Here is a 16,301-nt window from a genome sequence, read left to right as displayed (position 1 = left end):
ATTTCAAATCAGTGATTGGGGGGTGGGCTATCGGATAAATTGAACAGAGAACCATCAGGTGGAGGGATGGGTAGAGGTATGGACTTACCTTATGTTATATCTCAAAATAATTTCAAAAAGTATTAAAGAGATAATGCCAAAAAGTAAAAACGAACAAAATTACTATGAGAGAATAAAGGTTAAAAACTGATCTGATATCGGGGTGGGAAAGACTTTTCTATGTATATAAAAAGTTAAGAAAGAAACTACTAGGAAAAATATTTGACTACATGAAATTAGAAACTTCTGAACTTCAAACATTATGAATAAAATTTAAAAGCAATTCCAGTTTCCATAATGGAAGAATAGTTTTCATAGGACTAAACATTCCACAGATAACAGTGATAAATTCTGGACAAAATATTTAAAAAACAATCTGTTTGAAGGCACTGAAGAGCAATTAAACTAGATAGAAAATAAAGAGGATTCAAGCCTTGGAAGAAGTAACCACAATGTGTAATATCTTCACTCTGAGGGCACTCACCAGTCAAACCCTCAGGCATATAAACTCATGCTGAAAACCAGTCTTATACCTCATGCATCAGGGTAGAGTTTAGAGCTGCCAAATTGGCTGGAAATTAAAGGAGTAAATTTCAGAAAGGAGGGAGCATCATTAGGGAAAAGCAAATCCACAAATGAATCACCTGTCAGATATTTGGCTCACCCTTGAACCTGATATGTACTGATTTGAGGGAGGCCAGGGTGAAAATAATAGCTGGAAGGCTAAAAGACTACTGAGCAGAGATTTCAAGAACTGCCCCACCAGAGGAGGACAAAACACTGGAAATGACATAAATGTTCAAAAATAGGAGATTAAAAAAATTACGGTGCAGCCATATGGTATAACACAATGAAGTCATTAAAGTAATGTTTCAGACTAATATTTAATAAATATAGAAATATTCACATGTTTAAGTAAACATTCAAGTAGCTTAAAAAAACAGTATGTACCGTATGATTCCAACCTTGCATTTTAAAAATGCCAGAGATAAACATACAGCAAAATATTAATAAGGATTTCCTGGATGATGAAAATATGGGTGCCTTTTATTTCTTCGTGATTTGCTTATTCTCCATATTTTCTATAAGGACTATATATTACCCTTATATTCAGGAAAAAATATTATCTTTTTAAAAAATTAGCATATACTATGTACCAGGTGCTAGTGCAAGGCACTACTTCGAAGGACTCTAGGGCTGCAAAGCGTCTCAAAAACTGTACTTTGGGGCTTCCCTGGTGGCGCAGTGGTTGAGAGTCCACCTGCCGATGCAGGGAACACGGGTTCGTGCCCCGGTCCAGGAAGATCCCACATGCCGCGGAGCGGCTGAGCCCGTGAGCCATGGTCTCTGAGCCTGCGCGTCCGGAGCCTGTGCTCCCCAACGGGAGAGGCCACAACAGTGAGAGGCCCGCGTACCGCAAAAAAAACAACAACTGTACTTTGGCTCCTCCATTTTACAGATGAAGAAACCGCAGCCCAGAGAAGTTAAATGACTTGCAAAAAAGCAAACCATTCGTTAGTGATAAACAAACAAACAAGCAAACAAAAAAAAAACAGGTCTTCTGATTGTCAGACCAATGTCTCATTTCTCTGTATCTGGTTTAGACATAAAATCTTCGTTTATTCCTCATCACCCCTTGTAGGGGAGGTTGTTTCATAAAGTTGCATACTTTCATGTGGTATGGCAGTAGAAAGAGTGTGGGCTTGAGAATTTAGGCTGTCCCCTACTGAATAGCAATATACACAGGAGGAAGAAAGAAGGAGCGCCTAGAGAATCGTCTATAACAAGGAGAAGGAGAAGATAAGGAAAGGTGGAATCTGGAATACAGGGCTTAAGGCAGAGCCTGAATCCTGGGTTGCTCTTCCAGAGGGCAGCAGGAAATAATGGGGATGGGAAAAGATACACTCAGTGGTAGGCCCATTCACCAGCAGATCAGGTGGAAACGTGATTGCAGGATTAATGATCCAATGCAGTTAACGCAGAACCAGGGTCAAAACAACAATACCTACTAGTACTCTTGCCCACCATCCAGGAAATTCACATGCAAGAGACGTTCTCTTGGAGAGAACCCAAAGTTGTTTAAGATTAGTTTTTGTCTCGGCAGTGAGAGAGAACAAAGAAGTTCTTCTATCTCCCCATCTGGGAATCGAACGCCAATCTCCTACCTGAGAAGCCAGGCCAGGCCAGGCCACTCACCAGTATGCCGACGAGGAAAACAACAGTAGAGGGTTTAAAATCATTGCTTAGGAAGTTACTTCTAAACTGCCATAGCAATTTATTCCTTGAAAGACGGTTGGTTGCTGGTCAAGTTGTTATTTTACTGTATCTAGACTGTCACGTTGCAACTGAAGCATAATGGGAGCTCCACAGGTAGTTTAAAATTTCTAATAGCCACAGTAAAAAGTAAGAAGAAACAGGTGATAATTTTAAATATATATCTGACTTAACCCAATATTATGAAATATTATTTCAACATGTAACTAATACACAAATATTAATTAGATTTTGTTGTTGTTCTTAGTTTTCAAACCGGTAAGTATTTTACACTTACAGACAGCACATTTCTACATAGATGTTAAATTTTCATTGGAAAAACTTGATTAATATTTAGATTTCATGACACTTACAGTTGAAAAAGTGGATTTACATACGAAAGCTGTTCCTAAGGTACTTAAACGTTCTGCAATAGCTGGGTTGAGTATCTGTTTACATTTTTACGTCGATTTATTTCAATTAATTAATTAATTACAATTAATTAATTTCAATTAAATAGGCTTAAAAATGCAATTCCACAACAGCCAGCTCTACCCACCACCAGTCCCTCCCATCAGGAAACTTGCACAAGCCTCTTAGACAGCCTCATCCACCAGAGGGCAGACAGCAGAAGCAAGAAGAACTACAATCCTGCAGCCTGTGGAACGAAAACCACATTCACAGAAAGATAGACAAAATTAAAAAGCAGAAAGCTATGTACCACATGAAGGAACAAGATAAAACCCCAGAAAAAGAACTAAATGAAGAGGAGATAGGCAATTTTTCAGAAAAAGAATTCAGAATAATGATAGTGAAGATGATCCAGGACCTCGGAAAAAGAATGGAGACAAAGATCAAGAAATGTTTAACAAAGGCCTAGAAATTAAAGAACAAGCAAACAGAGATGAACAATACAATAATTGAAATGAAAAATACATTGAAGGAATCAATAGCAGAATAACTGAGGCAGAAGAACGGATAAGTGACCTGGAAGACAGAATGGTGGAATTCACTGCCACGGTACAGAACAAAGACAAAAGAATGTAAAGAAATGAAGACAGCCTAAGAGACCTCTGGGACAACATAGACACACCAATGTTCACATTATAGGGGTCCCAGAAGGAGAAGAGAGAGAGAAAGGACCCGAGAAAATACTTGAAGAGATTATAGTCAAAAACTTCCTTAACATGGGAAAGGAAATAGCCACCCAAGTCCAGGAAGCACAGAGAGTCCCATACAGGATAAACCCAAGGAGAAACACACCGAGACACATCGTAATCAAACTGGCAACAATTAAAGACAAAGAAAAATTATTGAGTGCAGCAAGGGAAAAATGACAAATGACATACAAGGGAACTCCCATAAGGTTAAGAGCTGATTTCTCAGCAGAAATTCTACAAGTCAGAAGGGAGTGGCATGATATACTTAAAGTGATGAAAGGGAAGAACATACACATTCAGATTCAATGGAGAAATCAGAAGCTTTACAGACAAGCAAAAGCTAAGAGAATTCAGCACCACCAAACCAGCTCTACAACAAATGTTAAAGGAACTTCTCTAAGTGGGAAACACAAGAGAAGAGAAGAACCTACAAAAGCAAACCCGAAATGATTAAGAAAATGGTCATAGGAACATACATATCGATAATTACCTTAAACGTGAATGAATTAAACGCTCCAGCCAAAAGACACAGGCTTGCTGAATGGATACAAAAACAAGATCCATATATATGCTGTCTACAAGACACTCAGTTCAGACCTAGGGACACATAAAGACTGAAAGTGAGGGGATGGAAAAAGATATTCCATGCAAATGGAAATCAGAAGAAAGCTGGAGTAGCAACACTCATATCAGATAAAATAGACTTTAAAATAAAGAATGTTACAAGAGACTAGGAAGGACACTACATAATGATCAAGGGATCAATCCAAGAAGAAGATATAACAATTATAAATATATATGCACCCAACATAGGAGCACCTCAATACATAAGGCAACTGCTAACAGCTATAAAAGAGGAAATCGACTGTGACACAATAATAGTGGGGGACTTTAACACCTCACTTACGCCAATGGACAGATCATCCAAACAGAAAATTAACAAGGAAACACAAGCTTTAAATGACACAATAGACCAGATAGATTTAGTTGATATTTATAGGACATTCCATCCAAAAACAGCAGATTACACTTTTTTCTCAAGTGTGTATGGGAACATTCTCCAGGATAGATCACATCTGGGGTCACAAATCAAGGCTCAGTAAATTTAAGAAAACTGAAATCATATCAAGCATCTTTTCTGACCACAATGCTATGAGATTAGAAATCAATTACAGGGAAAAAAAGGAAAAGACCCAAACACATGGAGTCTAAACAGTACATTACTAAATAACCAAGCAATCACTGAGGAAATCAAAACATACCTAGAGACAAATGACAATGAAAACATGACGATCCAAAACCTATGGGATGCAGCAAAAGCGGTTCTAAGAGGGAAGTTATAGCTATACAAGCCTACCGCAAGAAACAAGAAAACTCTCAAATAAACAATCTAACGTTACACCTAAAGGAACTAGGGAAAGAAGAACAAGCAAAACCCAAAGTTAGCAGAAGGAAAGAAATCATAAAGATCAGAGCAAAAATAAATGGAATAGAATCAAAGAAAACAATAGCAAAGATCAATAAAACTAAAAGCTGGTTCTTTGAGAAGATAAACAAAATTGATAAACCATTAGCCAGACTCATCAAGAAAAAGAGGGAGAGGACTCAAATCAATAAAATTAGAAGTGAAAAAGCAGAAGTTACAATAGACACTGCAGAAATACAAAGCATCCTAAGAGACTACTACACGCAGCTCTATGCCAATAAAATGGACAACCTAGAAGAAATGGAAAAATTCATAGAAAGGTATAACCTCCCAAGACTGAACCAGGAAGAAATAGAAAATATGAACAGACCAATCACAAGTAATGAAATTGAAACTGTGATTTAAAATCTTCCAACAAACAAAAGTGCAGGCTCAGATGGCTTCACAGATGAATTCTATCAAACATTTAGAGAAGAGCTAACACCCATCCTTCTCAAACTCTTCCAAAAAATTGCAGAGGAAGGAACACTCCCAAACTCATTCTATGAGGCCACCATCACCCTGATACCAAAACCAGACAAAGATACTACAAAAAAAGAAAATTACAGACCAATATCACTGATGAATATAGATGCAAAAATCCTCAACAAAATACTAGCAAACAGAATCCAACAACACATTAAAAGGATCATACACCATGATCAAGTGTGATTTATCCCAGGGATTCAAGCATTCTTCAATATACGCAAATCAATCAATGTGATACACCATATTAACAAACTGAAGGAGAAAACCATATGATCATCTCAATTGATGCAGAGAAAGCTTTCGACAAAATTCAACACCCATTTATAAAAACCCTGCAGAAAGTAGGCATAGGGGGAACTCTCTTCAACAAAATAAAGGCCATATATGACAAACCCACAGCAAACATCATTCTCAATGGTGAAAAACTGAAATCATTTCCTCTAAGACCAGGAATAAGAAAAGGATGTCCACTCTCACCACTATTATTCAACATAGTTTTGAAAGTCCTAGCCATGGCAATCAGAGAAGAAAAAGAAATAAAAGGAATACAAATTGGAAAAGAAGAAGCAAAACTGTCACTGTTTGCAGATGACATGATACTATACATAGAGAATCCGAAAGATGCCACCAGAAAACTACCAGAGCTAGTCAATGAATTTGGTAAAGCTGCAGGATACAAAATTAATGCACAGAAATCTCTGGCATTCCTATACACTAATGATGAAAAATCTGAAAGTGAAATTAAGAAAATACTCCCATTTACCATTGCAACAAAAAGAATAAAATACCTGGGGATAAACCTACCTAGACAAAAGATCTGTATGCAGAAAACTATAAGACACTGATGAAAGAAATTAAAGATGATACCAACAGATGGAGAGATATACCACATTCTTGGATTAGAAGAATCAATATTGTGAAAATGGCTATACTACCCAAAGCAATCTACAGAGTCAATGCAATCCCTATCAAATTACCAATGGCATTTTTTACAGAACTAGAACAAAAAATCTTAAAATTTGTATGGAGACACAGAAGACCCCGAATAGCAAAAGCATCTTGAGGGAAAAAAACGGAGCTGGAGGAATCAGACTCCCTGACTTCAGACTATACTACAAAGCTACAGTAATCAAGACAATATGGTACTGTCACAAAAAAAGAATCATAGATCAATGGAACAAGATAGAAAGCCCAGAGATAAACCCACGCACCTGTGGTCAACTAATATATGACAAAGGAGGCAAGGATATGCAATGGAGAAAAGACAGTCTCTTCAATAAGTGATGCTGGGAAAACTGGACAGCTACATGTAAAAGAATGAAATTAGAGCACTCCCTAACACCATACAAAAACATAAACTCAAAATGGATTAGAGACCGAAATATAAGACTGGACACTATAAAACTCTTAGAGGAAGACATAGGAAGAACACTCTTTGACATAAATCACAGCAAGATCTTTTTTGATTCACCTCCTAGAGTAATGGAAATAAAAATAAACAAATGGAGCCTAATGAAACTTAAAATCTTTTGCACAGCAAAGGAAACCATAAACAATATGAAAAGACAACCCTCAAAATGGGAGAAAATATTTGCAAACGAATCAATGGACAAAGGACTAATCTCCAAAATATATAAACAGCTCATGCAGCTCAATATTAAAGAAACAAACAACCCAATCCAAAAATGAGCAGAAGACCTAAATAGACATTTCTCCAAAGAAGACATACAGATGGCCAAGAAGCACATGAAAAGCTGCTCAACATCTTTAGAGAAATGCAAATCAAAGCTACAATGAGGTATCACCTCACACCAGTTAGAATGGGCATCATCAGAAAATCTACAAGCAACAAATGCTGGAGAGGGTGTGGAGAAAAGGGAACCCTCCTGCACTGTTGGTGGGAATGTAAATTGATACAGCCACTATGGAGAACAGTATGGAGGTTCCTTAAAAAACTAAAACTAGAATTACCATATGATCCAGCAATCCCACTACTGGGCATATACCCAGAGAAAACCATAATTCAAAAAGACACATGCACCCCAATGTTCATTGCAGCACTATTTACAATAGCCAGGTCATGGAAGCAACCTAAATGCCCATCAACAGACGAGTGGATAAAGGAGATGTGGTACATATATAGAATGGAATATTACTCAGCCATAAAGTGAACGAAATTGGGTCATTTGTAGAGACGTGGATGGATCTAGAGATTGTCATACAGAGTGAAGTAAGTCAGAAAGAGAAAAACAAATATCGTATATTAACGCATATATGTGGAACCTAGAAAAATGGTACAGATGAACCGGTTTGCAGGACAGAAATTGAGACACAGATGTAGAGCACAAACGTATGGACACCAAGGGGGGAAAGCGGCGGGGGGTGGGGGTGGGGGTGTGATGAATTGGGAGATTTTGGGGGAAAAGATGCAGTTCCTCAGACGCACCCGCCAGTTTCAAGTGCCCATGAGCTTGTAGCTACTGTATGAGTCTCGCAGATATAAATCCATGGCCCCCTTCCGAGGCTGAGTTTCAGACAAGACATCGCAGAATCCAGAAGATACCAAAGATTTCTCACAAGTTGGCAGTTTAAAAAGGATGGCAGTCCCCAACAAACACATGAAAGAATGCTCAACATCATTAATCATTAGAGAAATGCAAATCAAAACTACAATGAGATATCATCTCACACCGGTCAGAATGGCCATTATCAAAAAGGCTAGAAACAATAAATGCTGGAGAGGGTGTGGAGAAAAGGGAACACTCTTGCACTGCTGGTGGGAATGTGAATTGGTACAGCCACTATGGAGAACAGTATGGAGGTTCCTTAAAAAACTACAAATAGAACTACCGTATGACCCAGCAATCCCACTACTGGGCATATACCCTGAGAAAACCATAATTCAAAAAGAATCATGTACCAAAATGTTCATTGCAGCTCTATTTACAATAGCCCAGAGACGGAAACAACCTAAGTGTCCATCATCGGATGAATGGATAAAGAAGATGTGGCACTTATATACAATGGAATATTACTCAGCCATAAAAAGAAACGAAATTGAGCTATTTGTAATGAGGTGGATAGACCTAGAGTCTGTCATACAGAGTGAAGTAAATCAGAAAAAGACAAATACCGTATGCTAACACATATATATGGAATTTAAGAAAAAAAAATGTCATGAAGAACCTAGGGGAAAGACAGGAATAAAGACACAGACCTACTAGAGAATGGACTTGAGGATATGGGGAGCGGGAAGGGTAAAGCTGTGACAAAGCGAGAGAGAGGCATGGACATATATACACTACCAAACGTAAAATAGATAGCTAGTGGGAAGCAGCCGCATAGCACAGGGAGATCAGCTCGGTGCTTTGTGACCGCCTGGAGGGGTGGGATAGGGAGGGTGGGAGGGAGGGAGACTCAAGAGGCAAGAGATATGGGAACATATGTATATGTATAACTGACTCACTTTGATATAAAGCAGAAACTAACACACCATTGTGAAGCAATTATACTCCAATAAAGATGTAAAAAAAAAAAAAAGGAAGTTAGGAGGGAAGGTAAGAGAGGAAAGAATGCCTTTAGAATCTAATCCCTCCAAAATGTTGCTGGGCAGAGAATGAGGCCCCCAGGGTATATAACGAGGTCAGGGGAGAAAGGGAGGTTTCGCTGCAGTTCTTAGTTTCAGTTCCCAGTTTCTCTCAAGCTTTAAAAATGTATTGCACGCCCTATTTCTCGCTCTTTTCAGGAACTTGCTGAGGGTGAGAAAACATAAGTTGCGTTGGCCGGGAATCGAACCCGGGTCAACTGCTTGGAAGGCAGCTATGCTCACCACTATACCACCAACGCGGCCGCGTTTCATCCTCTGAATTATGTATATAAGTATACTACTGGCCATGATGTCACGGCTTTTGGTATTGCTTTATATCCGAGATCCCAAGGCACACAAAACCTTTTCTCGGTGAGGATAGACCCGTCCTTACTCCTCTTAGTCGGCCCCGCCAACTAACGACGCGGGGCCGGGAACGCAGAGACCACCCGGCGCCCGGAGCCGGAGGGCTGGAGACGCGGAGCCCGGAGGGAAAGCCAATGCCTCGCTCGGCCCGGGGAATTTTCTCCCCCGTCGCCTTCTGTCGTCCGCGCTCCCAGCTCCGCCGCTTGGCGCGCCCCAGCACTGGATCTACCGGGTGTTGGGTTCGGTAACGGCGATTTGGGGCGGAGGGTTCGAGGGAGACCGGCCAGCAAGCGGGTCCACCCTGGTGTGGCTCGGTCCCCCGAGAGAAGGAGCGAGAGGAGCGCTCGAAGGGACACTGGGGAAATGGATCTTTACAGTTTAGGATTATGAAGAAGTAAGAGATAGGAGTCGGAGGCAGTTTTATTTTTCCTGTTTTGCGAAGAAGTCCAGGGAGAATTCTAAGTTTATTTAAATAAACAGCAAACAGCATTGATATAGTTCAACATCATGCTACCGCGGTGTTTGACAATCTTAGACGGGAATAGAAACGCTTCTTTCCACGTGTCAGGATGGCCGAGCGGTCTAAGGCGCTGCGTTCAGGTCGCAGTCTCCCCTGGAGGCGTGGGTTCGAATCCCACTTCTGACAAAATATATGTTTTATTCACTTTTTTCCAACATAGAAGTAGGATTGAATTCGTGGAGAAAGGAGTATTGATTAATAAACACCTTTCTATGCTGCCTATCTACACAGGAAGGTTGTGCTTCGCTTTGACTATGAAACTGAATCTATTTAGATCTATCCCTAATTACAAAAAATTTTTTTCTTTCCTTTAGACTCCGGTTTCTCAGTGCCTATTTACTGCATGTAGATACAAGACTTCCCTGAACAAGGAAAAGCCCCCAACCCAGATCCCTAAACTTGCTGTAACTGACCTGAGTCTTTTCATGCTCAGACTGCAGTGTCAAACTTTGATGAGACTCGGATTCCCCAGCATCTTGCCGGGCCAGCTCCCACCACCAATTCTAATTCAGCACGTTTGCTGGGTCCTCAAAGACCCGGAAAGGAAATCAACACACCAAACGGGGGAAAGTATTAGAGAGCAAAGGTAAACTCATGGAGTTGTTTCAAGAACTTTTTCTTGAAGACCGCAAACAAGCTACTCTCTAATTTGGGAGACGCTGATTTATAGAAAAATCTTGTGCTTTCCGGAAGAGGGAAGAACTGTCAGTCCGAAGAGGCTGAATGTGTGAGGTCCATAAGCATGAGGATGGAAGGATCCTTAGGTTGGTTAATGAAAGCTCGCCAGACAAACTACATTCTTTGTTATTTACTGGGCTGCGACCTTGGGAAATGTATTTGACTTTTCTGAGCCTTAGTTTGCTTGTAGTAGAGATAGAATTGTTGTGAGGATTGAGATGACCTAGCAGCTTATTAGAAATACAGATCTCAGGCTGTACCTCAGACCTACTGAATCTACATTTTATAAGATCCCCACATTTATAAGTCACATTGATATCACATACCTCCTGATATAATACAATAAGATGGGCACTTCTCCCTGTGGTATACTTCCCCAAAAGCCCACTGTAATCATGAGAAAACTGACAAACCCAAATTGAGGGACAATCTACCAAATATACCTAACCAGTACTCTTCAAAATGTGAAGGTCTTGAAAAACATCAGAAGATTAAGAAACTGTTGCAGATTGTAGGGTAGACATGATGACAAAATGCAACGAGTTAACCTGGATTGGCTTCTGAAACAGTAAAAGAACATTAGTGGAAAAATATGAAATCCCCTTAACATTAGGGGAAGCTGGATGAAGTATATACAGTGACTTTCTGTAGTATCTTTACAACTCTCAGTCTAAAATTATTGCAAAATAAAAAGGCCTTAAAAAAAAAAAACTTGAAAGTGGTTGCCTGTTAGGAGTAGCACTTGGGTGTGGGGCAAGAAACTGCTGGGTTTTTTTTGTTCTTGTTGTTGTTTGGCCACCCCATGAGGCTTGTGGGATCTTGGTTCCCGTACCAAGGATTGAACCCCTGCCATGGCAGTGAAAGCACAGAATCCTAACAACTGGACTACCAGGGAATTCCCAAGACTGCTTGTTTTTCATTAGAAGGATTGTAGCAAGATATGATTTTTTAATAATGGGCATATATTTTGATTTAATTTGTTCTGATATTTTGGGGAACAAATATTTAATTTGTTCTAATATTTTTATTGTAATCACGCATAGCTGTGATTACAGTAATCGAACTAAGACTATATATATATATATATATATATATATATATATATATACACACACACAGTACAATGACATTTAGATGCCTATTAACAGGAAACAATCCCCAAAGAATCTAAAGCATCCACAATCATTTAAGAGTAGATGAAGTGGTTAGTTTGTTTAAATCCCTCTGTAGAAAAATAGATACCATCCAAATGAGAAGATCTGAAGTGTTTTGACAACTAAGCACAATGAAATTCTCCTTCTTATATACTGACAACTAAGCACAATGAAATTCTCCTTCTTATATACTGTGTGTGTTTTTAACGAGAGAGAGAGAGAGAGAGAGAGAGAGAGAGAGATTGTTGAAATGCTAGGAAACAGTCTAAACCCTGTAGGTGCCATCATTCTGCTTGAGAAGTTACAGACAGTTTGGGATGGTCAATGTTGGAAGCTGGAAGGAAATTCAGGAAAGGGAAAGTATAATACAGAATGTGTATGTGACATCATCTCTTTTTTGCAGGGTCCTTCAACGGGAAGCCAGCTGGCATAGGACTTAGGCCAGGCGCAGGAAAAAGCACTTAAAAATGTGAAATGACAACCAGGGGACAAATGGGTTGTTACTGCAACCTCTCCACCTGCAAGAAATCACCCTTAGCTAAATATAACGTACCATTGCTCTAACCAAGGCTGCCTTCTTTTCTGAGATAAAAATAAATCTCTCTTTGCACGTGGGAGAGGTACAGTGTGGATTGGGCTGATTGGGAAGTAACTTACACAAATTTATCCTTCTCTTATATGTAATTTAACTGGCAATAGAGTTGAGCCTTAGGATATTTCCCAGGTTTAGTCACTTGCTATAAAAAACACATATTCACTTAATGGATAATGTAAGTATACAATAAAGTATACTTTTTCTCTCAGGGCTCAGCATCCAACTGTGTTCTAAAGGAATAATATGTACAATTTCACAACATCTGGGTGAAGATCTGGTAATAAGTGGAGTTACGGCCTGTTTGTGAGGTGACAATGTATGGGCTCTAGAATCAGGTAGGACAGGGCTCTTAATTCCAACTCTCCCCACCACCCCCCTTCCCCGACTTAATAGCTATGGCCCTTGAGTAATCGTTTAATGTCTTTTAACCTCCAGATCCTCACTTTCAAAAGGTGATGTTGCTGTGATGATTACATTGTATAATCAAGTACCTGGTACATAGGTGACAATCAATTAATAATAAGTAGTGATAGCTAATATTTGTTGCTCATATACTATACGCCTAACATTCTTCTTCACTCCTCACCTATTTAGTTAATTGTACCTTTATAACAATTCTGAGGTACTATTTCATCATCATCCCCATTACATAGAAGGGAAAACTGAAGCTCAGAGAGTTTAACTTGCGGAGTAGATAAAGTAACAGCACTGAAAACCTAAGCCTTCTGGTTCCAATATAGCCATTTGGCTACACAATTACCATTGTCATCATCATCATCATCCTAGGGCTCATCAGGAGAAAGCAGATGGGGCCATGCTACTTCTCTCACATAGATAAGATAATAATAACTTTAATTACACCACTAGACTTACCCTCTCAGTCTAACATATTCCCCAGAGTCCAAGACTTGGGGTCTGCCCTCTAATGAACAATGAATAAGGTCACATTATTAGAGGCAGATAATTAACATATAAACTCTTTGGCAGTGTGTTAGGACACACAGACTGACAAACTAAACTGGGCTCCTAATACAGAATTTTTATTTTAGGGTCTTGCTAGGGCTTACGTTTCTCTTCATTCTCTGCTTTTCCAGCTCCACCTCCCTCCCTCTTTTAACACAGTGTCACAATTCTCTCCTGTCTGACCTCATTTCAATACTATCTCAATGCGCCTTCCTCAGACTCTTCCTCTTATCTTGTTTTCCCTTATAGAAAGCATGCACACAGCCTCATGAATTTTCTTCCCATCCCTCCTTCAGCACCCACCCCAACATTTTCTGCTTCTGATAGCCCTGCCCCTTCATCTACTTAATTGGATAGAATGAAAACTAAGAAGAAACTTTAAAAGTTTATTTAGCTCTTTTATTTCACATAACAAAATCCATACATGCAAGTAACAAAATACATTAAATGTAGATAAAAGCAGTGATAAAGTGCCACACAAATGTTCATAATGATTACTTCTGCTTGTCTGAAGTAGGAGAAGAAGATTTTTTAAAAGTCAACTGGCAAATACCTCAGTTATAAAACATACTGACCAATAAAACTCCCTGTTTGGGGGCAAGGTCCTCCTCCACTCCCACCCCTCAAGATAGGCAGGATCATAGTAGACAGTCTAGGAAGTCCACAAGCCCAGCCCTTACAGTCACAGCTGCCTTGCCAGGAGGGGCCATTTAATCGACTTCCTCAATGACAGGGCCAGTACTGGGGGTTCCCTGTCGGGCTTGAGATCCACAACTGCTACCGCCAGGGACACCAGGCCCCCTGTAGAGCCTGGAGAAGACGGGGTGACAGATATGCTCCAGCTCCCCCTTCTGATGCACATATTCCTCTTTCTCTGCCAACCGGTTGTGCTCCAGCCAAGCAAGGACTTCCTGACACTTGTCTTGTACTTCGCACCTGTCCTCTTCAGGAATCTTGTCTCTAAGTCTCTCCTCTTGCAAAGAGCTCTTCACATGGAAGACATAGGCCTCCAGAGAGTTTTTGGCAGCCACCCTGTCCCTCTGGGCCTCATCCTCATCCTGAACATCCTTGTACTGTTCAGCCTCACAAGCCATCTTCCCCACTTCCTCCTTGCTCAGCTGGCCCTTGTCATTGGTGATGGTGATCTTGTTAGCTTTGCCTGTGCTCCTGTCAGTGGCTGTCACACTCAGGATGCCACCGGCATCAATGTCAGAAGTCACCTCGATCTGGGGGACTCCACGTGGGGCAGGAGGGATGCCCCTGAGCTCAAAGCATCCCAGCCGGTTGTTGTCCCTAGTCATGGCCCTCTCACCCTCATACACCTGGATCAGGACCCCAGGATGGTTGTCTGAATAGGTAGTGAAAAGTCTGGGTCTGCTTGGTCGGGATGGTGGCATTCCTCTGGATCAGCGGAGTCGTCACCCCACCAGCTGTCTCCAGCCCCAGGGACAGGGGAACCACATCCAGCAGCAGGAGATCCTGCACCTTCTCACACTTGTCTCCCATCAACACTGCTGCCTGCACAGCAGCCCCATAAGCCACAGCCTCATACGGGTCGAGGCTCTTGTTCAGCTCCCTGCCATTGAAGAAGTCCTGCAGGAATTTTTGTACCTTGGGGATGCGGGTAGAGCCACCCACTAGGACAGTGTCAGGGATCTGGGCCTTGTGCAGTTTGGCACCCCTTAGGGCCTTCTCCAGCGGCTCCAGGGTGCTGCAGAAGAGGTCCGAGCACAGTTCTTCAAAGCAGGCTCGAGTGATGGAAGTGTAGAAGTCTACGCCCTCAAACAGGGAATCGATCTCCAGAGTGGCCTGGGTGCTGGAGGGCAGGGTGCGCTTGGCGCGCTCAGAGGCTGTGCAGAGCCTGCGCAGGGCCCTCTTGTTCCTGCTCAAGTCCTTCCTGTGCTTCCGCCGGAACTCCTCCACGAAGTGGTTCACCAGCCGGTTGTCGAAGTCCTCTCCACCCAGATGAGTGTCTCCAGCCGTGGCCTTCACCTCAAAGACACCGGCCTCGATAGTGAGGACCGACGTGGAAGGTGCCCCCACCCAAGTCGAAAATGAGCACGTTGCGCTGTCCGGCGGCCTGCCGGTCCAGGCCATAGGCCGTGACAGCCGCCGTGGGCTGGTTGATGATCCTCAGCGTGTTGAGCCCCGCGATGGCACCCGCGTCCTTGGTGGCCTGACGCTGGGAGTCGCTGAAGTAGGAGGGCACCGTGATTACAGCGTGCCTCAGGGGCTGGCCCAGGTACGCCTCCGCTGTCTCCATCTTGCTCCGCACCATGGACGAGATCTCCTCGGGGTGTAGAACGCCTTGTCCTCCCCGCGGTAGGACACGCGCACCTTGGGCTTGCTGCCCTCGCTCACCACCTGGAAGGGCCAGTGCTTCATGTCCGACTGCACAGTGGGGTCTGCGAACTTGCGCCCGATCAGTCACTTGGCGTGGAACACTGTGTTGTGTGGGTTCAGATCCGCCTGGGTCTTGGCCGCATCGCCCACCCGACGCTCGGTGTCGGTGAAAGTCAAGTAGCTGGGGGTGGTGCGGTTGCCCTGGTCGTCGGCGAGGATCTCCACCCGGCCTTGCTGGAACATGCCCACGCATGAGTATGTGGTGCCCAGGTCGATGCCTATGGCCACTTCCCTTGCAGCGGACATGGCTGTGGCTTCTCGCACTTCTGGGACGAGTGTGATACCGATTCAAATGAAGGAGTCTGCGGAACTTCGAGCGGCTCAGCCGTGGAGGTGCGCTCAGCGGTGCGACTCTCCTGCCTGCCCAGCTCGGATCTGCTCGCTTCCGCTTCCACGAGCTTTTTATCCGGTTGCCGGAGGCCCGCCATACCCACGCCCCCGCCGACGCGAACCTTCCAGCGCCTTCGCGGCGAGCCCAGAGACGCCCGGCCCCCCGCTCCGGCTGACAGCCCAGGAGGCGCCGGGCTGACTCCGGGAGAAGGTTCGGGCGGATGGTGCCGTGCAAGGAGGGGCGGCCCCAGCTGCGTCAGACTCAGAGCTGCAGAGAAAGTTCCAGCTTCTTCCGGCTTG

General features: G+C 42.5%; 1 protein-coding gene and 2 non-coding genes across 3 annotated transcripts; 1 reads left to right on the top strand and 2 right to left on the bottom strand.

Annotated features, from left to right (window-relative positions):
• Window positions 1-9,180: 9,180 nt before the first annotated feature.
• Window positions 9,181-9,252, bottom strand: TRNAG-UCC (transfer RNA glycine (anticodon UCC)). Its single transcript has one exon. It is a non-coding gene; the product is annotated as a tRNA-Gly (tRNA).
• A 669-nt stretch (window positions 9,253-9,921) lies between these two features.
• Window positions 9,922-10,004, top strand: TRNAL-CAG (transfer RNA leucine (anticodon CAG)). Its single transcript has one exon. It is a non-coding gene; the product is annotated as a tRNA-Leu (tRNA).
• Window positions 10,005-13,658: 3,654 nt separating this feature from the next.
• Window positions 13,659-16,192, bottom strand: HSPA6 (heat shock protein family A (Hsp70) member 6). Its single transcript, XM_060033081.2, is given in 4 exon segments — window positions 13,659-14,632; window positions 14,634-15,297; window positions 15,299-15,564; window positions 15,567-16,192. Coding segments are annotated over 4 exon segments (1,935 nt in total). The 5' UTR covers window positions 15,918-16,192; the 3' UTR covers window positions 13,659-13,978.
• Window positions 16,193-16,301: the final 109 nt, after the last annotated feature.

This window comes from Delphinus delphis, chromosome 1 (genome assembly GCF_949987515.2).
Source record: "Delphinus delphis chromosome 1, mDelDel1.2, whole genome shotgun sequence".
Classification (NCBI taxonomy): domain Eukaryota; kingdom Metazoa; phylum Chordata; class Mammalia; order Artiodactyla; family Delphinidae; genus Delphinus; species Delphinus delphis.
Note: the sequence above shows the minus strand (reverse complement) of the source record. Positions and strands in the feature narration are given on the sequence as shown.